The following is a 9,980-nucleotide window of genomic DNA, read 5'->3' on the forward strand; positions in this document are numbered from 1 at the left end:
CTCAGCACACAAGCAGCTGTGCAAGCCTTTGCACAGCCCTGGGACACATGGTCTGCCCTCATTCCCCAATAAGAGGTCTGGAAAGCTTCAAAAGGTGTGATAGGTGATGGATATATGGAGGAAGTCCAAGCATTGTGGGTCCCGGTGAGGTGGGATGGAGGGAGAGAGGCAGGGGGCATAAGAGCAAATGACTGCAGAGGCATTGCAACTGTCATAGTTTTGAAAAAGGGCCATTTGTAATTTTGGGCTTGAAACTTTGAAGTTTGTTAAGTGACCTATCATATCTCGAGGACTATCTGTAGCCCTTTTCAGTTTGGGAGGCTTTTTTGTCTTTTGAAGAGTCAAATATTTAATATTATACAAGAGATAGAGGCTCTTCATCCTTTTTACTACTTCTGTTTTTGCGTTTGAAGAGATTTAACAGAGCTTATGCTATGAAGGACAACTTATAATTTGATATTGTTTCAGTTGAGTTGCTATTAATTCTTGGAAAGAGACCCACAGAAGATTTCTATTATTTGAAATAGATATCTGTTCATTTGACTGAATTTACAGTCAAAGACCAAATTAAATTGTTTATTATTGTGTGCCTTTTTGCTTTAAAGTAGAATTAAATTTCTCTTATCATCTTTACTTCCTCTGATTTAAAAGAAGAATGGAAGCCCCATTTATAGGAAAAGTAGCCCAAGAAGTAGCTGCTATTTTTTTTTATTGTCATTTATCCAAAGCAATTGTTTTTATTAAGGACGAATCTTATAACATCACTGGGGAGAAAACACTTTGACAATCAGCCAAAGTGTAAGGTCATTGTAAACAATAAATAACATCTTATTTTGTTCAGGGTTCAGATGAGATCAATTCAGAGTATAAATGCAATCTCTTTCAGGACTGATCTCTTTCTTCTGAAGAAACTGTTGTAACTATGTTGTCAAGAGCCCCGGCTTCTGCATCGAGAAAAGACAAAGTAAGAAACATGTCTGCATTACAAGAAAGGGAAAGAGCACTCAGTAGCAGTGGCTGTACTTTTACAAAATAATGTTGAAAGACTTTTGCAGAGTTTTGTTCTCAGAAAAATTAAAACATCCCTAATGCTATTAATTTGATCTTGAGAAATAGATTGCTGCAGTAGGGAAGCACATATTGCATCTTTACTTCTTCAGTTGTAATTTTACCAGTATTCACTTGAAGCCAGCAAAGAGCCTTTGATCCATCGAAAGTAACCTTGACACCCTACTGGAAAATACCTTGTGCAAAATTGGCTGGCTTTGACTCAGTGATCATTGCTTCATTGATAACAGTGCTTTTATCACACTTGCAATTACAGCCTTAGCCTTTCATCTTCCTGTTATTTTCCAGCTTAGAAAAAAGGTAGGAAAAAAGATTACATGGCCTAAATAAATGAAAATAGCTTTGGGATTCATAACACCCCCCCCCAAAAAAAACATTTCAACATAATGCCCCTGGAAAGTTATTTATCACTGAAGCATTTATCATTGAAAACCTGTAATTCCATATACTTTTCTCTCCATTTGATATTGCATTTCTCTCTTCATTTTTATACCCAAATATCTCAAAAACATATTAAAACAGAAGAGATGCTTACTAATGTCAGAGCTGAACTGCCAACATCTTTTTATAATCAATCTTTATTGCTATTAGTAAATTATCAATATTAATACTGACAATTTTAATTATCAATTGATCTTTGATGATTGATTCTTTCTATTTGGACCCTCAAAAGAAGCCCTACATGCCATATCTGAAACCTAGTAGAATACAGAACAAAACATGGAGCATAAGGGAGAGGGAAAACAGCACACCAAAATTTAAAAAGAGAGACCATTATTTCAGAAAAAGAATTAGCTAGATGCTAAAAGGAAATAATGAGGAAGCCAACCTCATCATTTTTGGGAGCATCAGATTCAGGGGCCAGAGAATCATATTCAAAAACGTTCATCCCACATCCCTGTTAATCTTACCCATGTCTAATTCTGAACAATTGAGAGCTTTGTAGACAACAGCTAATCTTGATCAAGATTAGCTGTTGTCCAGCTAAGGAAGACCAACATTTGGTCTTAGCATTTGGATTGGGGCACCAACCTAAACTGAGCAAAGACAATCCAAATTCCAGGGGCCACCAGATTAGATTTTCTAAATTGGAAAGTCCATTCTTGAGAATGAATGTGACCCTATACAACATTAGCTAAGAGCTAATAATTTCATTCATTTTCATTTGTAGATCTTTATAATCCTGGACTGGCTTTCCTATTGAGTAGTGAAGCATTATATTGGCTTCTCAAACAATAGTGTACTGACTATTATCTGGAATAGGAAGTTGGTATATGGATATTAAGCTGTTATTTTCTTCATGACTAGATAACCTGAGCTCGGAGCAACAGAAATTTGTACATGCAATTTTATATGTCCCTAGTAGTAGCATAACTATTCACTTTTTATGGGAGAAACTACTAACCTTTAAGATGTAGATAGGCCAAGAATTCAATTATTGTACGCATAATATTGTTATACGTCAGCAGTCTCGTGGATGTATCTGGGGAAAAAAAATCAAGAATTACTGATTACAAGAGAGAATGAAGGTGAGAAGGTTAGATAAAAGTGGTAGTTAAGGGTTAACTCTATGAACAATGTTTTAATCTTGAAGCAAACATAGTGGTTCTTCTTGGAATTGAAAGTAGATGAACTATAAAAAAAACTGGGGGAGTGTCCTCTGGAATTTATAATCATTAATGAAACATTTTGGTTAGCTTTAACACTTTTATCTACATGTTATTTAAAAATATAAATTGTTCTGTGGGTGGAATTATTTTTATTTTATGTTTCTATATTTTATTGGTTGTATATACAGATTTTTGTTGGCTGAAAAATGCATTGCATAGACCAGGATTTCTCAACCCTGGCAACTTTTAAGATGTGGGAGTTGAAGTTCACACATCTTAAAGTTGACATGGTTGAGAAACACTGGTATAGACAACCTCAATAAGGCTATGCATTCAATTTTGTTGACAAAAAAACAGCCCGTATTTTGAAAACCGGGCTGGTTTTTTTGCTCCCCCCCCCCGGAGCACTCTGCAAGCCCCCGCCAAGCTATTCATGCCTTTTATTTGAAAAAAAAAATGGGCCCGTTTTCGTGAAAAATTGTCTGTTTTGGGGAGGTTTGCAGAATGCAAGAACTTTTTTCCTCCCTTTCGGAAAGCTCTTTAGTTAGAGTGATATATATATATATGTTGTATTTGTGCTGATAAATAAATAAAGGCACAAATACAACACATATGTAACAAAAAGGCAACAGTAAAAATATTGGGTTTCTGTCTGGATGGTCTCTTGTGACGAGCTGATGAACAGAGAATGGAAGTAGGAACTTCCTCCCATATTTGGGCATACCGGGGGTTGTAACTATATATGTATGTATGTGTGTATGTGTGTATGTATGTATGTATGTATGTATGTGTGTGTGTGTGTGTGTGTGTATATATATATATATATATATATATATATATATATATATATATATATATATATATATATATATATATATATCCCTCCATCTACCTACCTACCCTCTCTCTCTCCCTACCTACCTGCTGTATTTCTCTCTCTCCCTTTCTATCCCTCTATCTACCTACCTACTTTTTTAAAAAAAAATTGATACGTCTTATACTCCGGTGCGTCTTATACTCCGAAAAAAATTGATACGTCTTATACTCCGGTGCGTCTTATACTCTGAAGGAAAATGCATGATTAATTTTGTATATGTTACCCAATATTTCTTTCAAAACAGAAATATCACCTTGGGAAAATAAAATTATCCACTTAAATAGACTTCATCATGTTTCATTAAAATAACACCCTTATAAAAGGGCAGCTCCTCAAGCAGAAAAGTTGTGTATTGCGATTTAGGAAAGAAGAAATAGGGAGCAGCTTTTAAGATATGCTTGACAAGTACATAGCAGAAAGGTAATAGAAGAAGAAAAGTTACCTGCTTTTACATTTTCGTCGAGGTTTATGTCACGTTTACCAGCTAAACCATGCTTGACACTAAAAATTCTGTCTATTGCATCTGTAAATAAAACAAGAGGTGAGATCAGGTTTTATTACTCTAACATTCACCAGGGTATTGTGAGATATCTCCCCATTAGGTAAAAAGATTCTGAACAAAAATTTAACATATATTTTTGATGGAATGATGCACATTGAATGAGTGGGGGAAAAAACATTTCACTAACTGTAAAGCAAAATATCTGACCTATTGCAACATTGGCATACAACACCAGCAAATTCAACACGTCACAATTTGGGGATAACCATGCAGCTGTTGGTATAATGAAAAAACAAGCAAGGAGTTGCCTTCCAGGTGCTGTTGGACTGCACTGCTAACATTTCTCATTCTTCACCATTTTGGCTTGAGCAGTTAAAAATGGAAGTTCAATGGCATCTGCAAGGTCACAACTTGCTCATCTCTGGCATAATGCAAATGTTTTGATTCATCCAAATATGGGATTAAGCCATTACCACTAAATTAAAGAAAAGCATATCTGGTATAATAGCCACTTTATAGCCATTTGTTTGCTCTGGTTGAAAAAGGTGGACATATTTGGGTGCACATAATGTGCTGCCTTAGGTTCAATCTGTTTACTTGACAACATGTTCCACAGTGATTGCTTCCTTTGATTTTAAGAAACATATTAGATTTATTTTAACAGTAAACTGCAGTTAGTTTACACAAATAACCTCCAAAAGCCATCTTACATTCCCCAGGTGGCTCTTCTCTCCCCCTTGCACTGGGCATTTCCTTGAGGAGTTGTTCAATACGACCTGAAACAGATGATGGCTATTACCTATCCTTAGAGAAAATTGAACTTGAAAAGTAGATTTCCTTTGTAAGGCATGGAGGTTTGGCCATTTTTCATCCATTTTGCCACCATTCATTTGAACCCAACATAAACAGAATAAATTGTTCCAAGAAAAAATATTTGAGTTCTGTCCTCTTAGAGAATGTATTAATCCTGCCTTTCTTTTCATAAGCAATTGGCACCCACATACCATTACATGGTTTTAAAGTAGTGTCCAAACATAATAATGCAATCAAAATATTGAATAAACTCAGTTTGTCTAATGTACACATCAAGTAGCAAAGGACATTTGTAACATGTTTGCTCTACTGAAATATTTTTAATTAATGTATACATATACATTATTGTATATGTACATTATTGTATTACATATATTTGTATACAACAGCCAAAATGAGCTTCAATTGATCTAATTGCTGATTAGAAAGGGATACATATTGGGACAGAATCGTAGAATTCAAAAGAGCTAATTGGACTGTCAAGTCCAAACCCTACTCACTGTAGGAATTAACTAAAAGAGCCTCCAATAGAAGGCCATCCAGCTTCTTCTTGAACATATTCAATGACAGACATTCATAATTTCCAGAGAAGTGATTCTACTGTCAAACTCCTGGGTTAAACAAGGGTTCACCCAGAATCTGCTTTCCTGAAACCTTTCACAGTTATTATGTGTCCTGTCATTTAAATGATAACGAAAAAATGAATTTGTTATGTGATGTCCTGCCAGATACTTTAAAAATGCTGTGTTATCATGTTGCCATTACCCCTTATTCCTTGTCAAGGATAATCACACCCAATTTTCTCAATCTCTTTCCATACAACTTTATTTTCCATCTCCAATCCTCCTCCTTGTTGTTTCCTGCACTTCTCAGGACACATTTGTTATACTGGGAAGGTAACTAATGAAGGATCATTAGTTCCTGTGATTTGGAGACTATACTTTTGTTGATGTCACCTAAAATCACATTTGCCTTTTTAGCCACAATGAACAGTGCTGACTCATGTTCAGTATGATCAATTATGTGACAAGATTTCTTTTCATGCATATTGTTACCAAAGTAAAGTGATACTGTCTGTTGGTCATTCTTTGCTTTGGATTTAATTTTAATTTTTTCTTAAGTGAAGAACCTTACATTTGTCTTCATTTAATTTCAAACTGTAATGTTCAGCCCACTTCTCTAATCTATAAGTATCGTTTTAAAAACGTATTGTTTTATGTACTGGTATCATAAACAATGGAGGTTGTTTTAAAAAATAATAAAAACAAAATAGCTAATATGTCCTGTTCAATTATTCTGTCCCCCACTGGGAATTGCCTCTCAAGAACAGGGCTTCTTTTGTTTTTGCATCTATTAAAATGGCAGGTTCTTGGGCTAAAGGGAATATTCCCCCTTGCCTTTATTTTTCAATACATATCAGATTAATTTTATAAAGCAAATATATCTTTCATTATTGGGAAGTTAGGGAAATTTAGGGAAAACAAATAAATCCTTCCACCTGATCATACAAAACTAGAGGGAAAGTAGACAGGCCGATGTTATATAAATTGATTTCATAATCTGAATTGATGATAAGTAACCTCTATGTATTGTACCATTTTTGTCAAAACATTTTGTGTGTGTGTGTGTTAGGGAAATCTTATCCAAGTTTCTGCTAATGTAGAACGTCATAGCTTTTCTAGAGCTTTTCTAGCAAACAGCAGCTGCCACCCTCTCAGCTGCTCCACTGAACGGAAAAATCACTTTTTTTCAACACTGCTGTAAACTTTTGGGGAGAATTTCCACACCATCTTTTTTGAGGAAATGTAGCATTTTCTATGGCTATGTTTTTACAGGGCTGACAAGTTGAAACAATTTTCTCAATTTCAATCAAATGGTTTGAACTGAAGGGAGTGGTAATTAAATGGCTTGTGTGGTGTGTTGTCACAGGGGTTGGGGTGGAGGACTATTATATTATTTTATTAATTTAATATTTGATTATTTTCTTCTATTAGTTTTATTTTTATATATATACTGTTTTTATATTTGTGTAAGCCGCCTTGAGTTGCACTGCGCAAATAGGCAGCAATATAAAATTTCTAAATAAATAAATAAATAAAATTTTTATTGTATTTTTCTTAAAATCATGTAGACCTAATTATGTTGAAAGAAACTTGCAAAAAAATGCAAGTTTAAACTCTGCCCCAACATGGTATCCTCCAAAGGTTTTGAATGGTTACCATTAATTTTGACGATCGAAGCTTATGGGAACAGAGATATAAACATTCATCTATGCACATAGCTGTTTACTTCTATAACAGAATGTCATTTGGATTTTTAAGAACACATAGATAAGCATATGATGCTGACACCTATAAGAAAGACTTTGTAAGTGTATAATTTTTGCTTCCTGTTGTACCAAAATGTTAATTGGCACAGTCATGGCTGACAAAGTATTTGTCATATACATAGCAATAACCAAGAGCAAAGCCACATAAATATCTTCTGCCAGCCCATAATAGTCACTTAAATCATTTGACTGAACCCCTTTCCTCAGTCCAACCAAGTAGTATGTATTGCTTTACTTCAAAACTGTAATGCAGCCCTGTGTATTACCTGACTGCTTATTCTGCTACTTGGGGTATAACGGCCCTACCAATGTCTCAAATATTTGCAGCCAATCTAAAATATATGACTCTTACTAGACAGTTGCAGAAAAAAAGGCAAATCGAAAGAAGGAGCTTGAAAATAACGAAAAACATTTTCAAGAACTATATTCTTTCTATTTATGAAATGGAATGGAATCAGAAAGTTGATCAGCATATCCAGGGAACACTGGTACATCAGATTAATGCATTGACATGGTCTGGAAGTGAAAATGGAGCTCAGATCAAATTGGTTTGCTCTTAAGAGTTCAAGTGAGGTAATGGAGGACTTGTTCCTTCAAAGTACTCAGTTGGAAATAGTTTAAATCAAGCCAGGAAAAGCTGCAACTGAAAAATTCCATACTCTCTCCCATCAAGAGCAGGGAGTGAAAACTAATATAAAACATATAGTTCTCATTTCAATTCATATGCAAAAAAGCGGTAGAAATTAACATTCTTCTACATTGTTTTAAATGTATATTAAATATTTTAACTCACGTGGGCCAAGCAGATAGCCAGCACTATTCATTGTCCATCCCCTTTTCTCTTTAGCCTTACAGAAGGAAAATTCATGATTAATATATTGTTCCAATATATTGATCCAATATTTCGTTTAAAACAAAAATACCATCCTGGGGAAATAAAATTACCCACTTAAATGGATGTCATTTTTGTTAAAACAATATCTATTTATTTGAAAAAAATGCAATTAATCACAAGTCATAATATACCAGAATTTACACAGGATACTTTTAAAAACAACCTGTACATTATAAGAGTAAACCAACTGTGTATAAGAATTAGTTTCAAAGTTATTTAGAATTTCAGAGAACTCAGAAGTAAGCTCTACAGATTTTATAAGGAATTAATGACTTTCCTTGAGAAAAAGTGCATAGAGTTAAGTATTACATAGGCACCTCAGTAGCAAGGATTTAATCTTAGGTCTGCTCCTGAATTTTGCCAAAAGATCTGTGTTCTTTTCATTTCAGTCCCTTTGCTCTTCTTTAACAAATTGCTTGTTCCTGCCCGATTAAACCTTTCAAATCTTTGTCAGTGATTTTTCTCCTGACACTAGCACACACATTTAAGAAACAGCCATCCCCGTGTTCGTAATTTTAAGAGAAGCCACGAGTCGTGCTTGCAATGACGTCCCGGGTTTGTAAAGCGAACAGGAGGTCGAGTCGGAGCACGTGTTACGGGTCTCTTGTAGTCCGCTGAAAGATGTGCGAGCAGCCTAGAGCTACAGTCGCTTACTTAAGTTACTTACGGATAAAACCAGCCCAAACGTCTCTGAGAGAGCAGCACAAAAGATCAAGCCGACGAACAAGAGCCCGGGATGCCGCTGCATCTAAAAAGAGAGAGAGAGAGAGAGAGACCAAAATCATTTCCTTCCCGCCCGCTCCCGATTGGCGCCCCCCAACCCGGGACCCAAGAAGGTCTTGCCTTTCCAGAGACAGACGAAGACCCTTCGTGGAAATCCAACAGAATCCTGAGGTTTTATGGGTGTTTTAAAGGAACTCCTGATCTTAGAATTAGCGAGTGCTCCTAGCCTAAAGTTGGAGTACACGATTGAAAGAAACGGGAGGGTGGACGAGATGGGGATCTTGAAGGAAAGTACCTTGCCCTCGAGCTAAGGGTGCCCTTGCCTGTTGAAGCAACCTGCTGGACTCGCCCCGTCGCAGCTGGGAGAAGGGAGGCCAAGGGGAAGGGATCCTTCGGCCGATCTTTCTACCGGATCTCCTCAGTCACTGCATGGCTCGGGTGCCAGGCCAGAGATGAGCTCTGCGGATGGACGCCACGGGCAGCGCCAGGCAAAGAGATCTCAGCGGAGATCAAGCCCGCTTCTCCTCGGCTATTTATGAGCTGCGGTTCAACATCATTACTGGCGCGCCTCGTCACTCGCCTCGGGGGGGGGGGGGGAGATCAGGAGACGCCCACCCTCCGTGGCCGTTTCCCCGCAGCAAGGCAGTGAATTAGGATGAGCGGGGAAAAAAAGAGAGAGAGAGACAGCAACTTAATTAGAGGCATTTGGAACCTGCAGGTGGCACGCAGCTCGGCCAATTATCTTTCATTACGCCCGGGCTGGTCCCCTCGACGGAGCCGCCGAGAAAGCCGTGGCTGCACACGCGCCTCCATGCTTCTTCTTCAACTTCAGAAGTTCTTTGTTGCTGAAGGAAGGAATAGCTCTGCTTTGTTGGGCACCCAGCAGTGAAATTCGAGGGGGAAGGAGGCCTTTGTATTTCCATTATGGCTATTACTGTACACCGCTAGAATAACAGGTCTTCCAATTACAGCTTTCCTGGCTTCAGCCTTTTTCTCATCTCTCACTGTCCTAGGGAGGAAACAAGTTTTACCTATGGAATTCCTTTTTAAAAAAAAAATCAACACAGTTTCCTCTCTTGGCTTTCTGCCTACCGGTTTTCTGTTCTTTAGATAAAGCTTGCTTTGCCCCCATAAGCTCACTGGTGCACCGCAAGCTGAGGCAA

General features: G+C 37.1%; 1 protein-coding gene across 1 annotated transcript; it reads right to left on the reverse strand.

Moving 5' to 3' along the window:
- Positions 1-809: 809 nt before the first annotated feature.
- GAL (galanin and GMAP prepropeptide) lies at positions 810-9,324 on the reverse strand. Its single transcript, XM_032223549.1, has 7 exons — positions 9,113-9,324; positions 8,762-8,842; positions 7,993-8,047; positions 4,768-4,833; positions 3,998-4,078; positions 2,474-2,551; positions 810-944 (listed from the first exon to the last, which is right to left on the reverse strand). Exons 2-7 carry the CDS (start codon positions 8,840-8,842, stop codon positions 883-885), a joined length of 423 nt encoding a protein of 140 aa, XP_032079440.1. The 5' UTR covers positions 9,113-9,324; the 3' UTR covers positions 810-882.
- Between the last annotated feature and the right edge of the window lie 656 nt (positions 9,325-9,980).

Source organism: Thamnophis elegans, chromosome 1 (genome assembly GCF_009769535.1).
Source record: "Thamnophis elegans isolate rThaEle1 chromosome 1, rThaEle1.pri, whole genome shotgun sequence".
Taxonomy (NCBI): domain Eukaryota; kingdom Metazoa; phylum Chordata; class Lepidosauria; order Squamata; family Colubridae; genus Thamnophis; species Thamnophis elegans.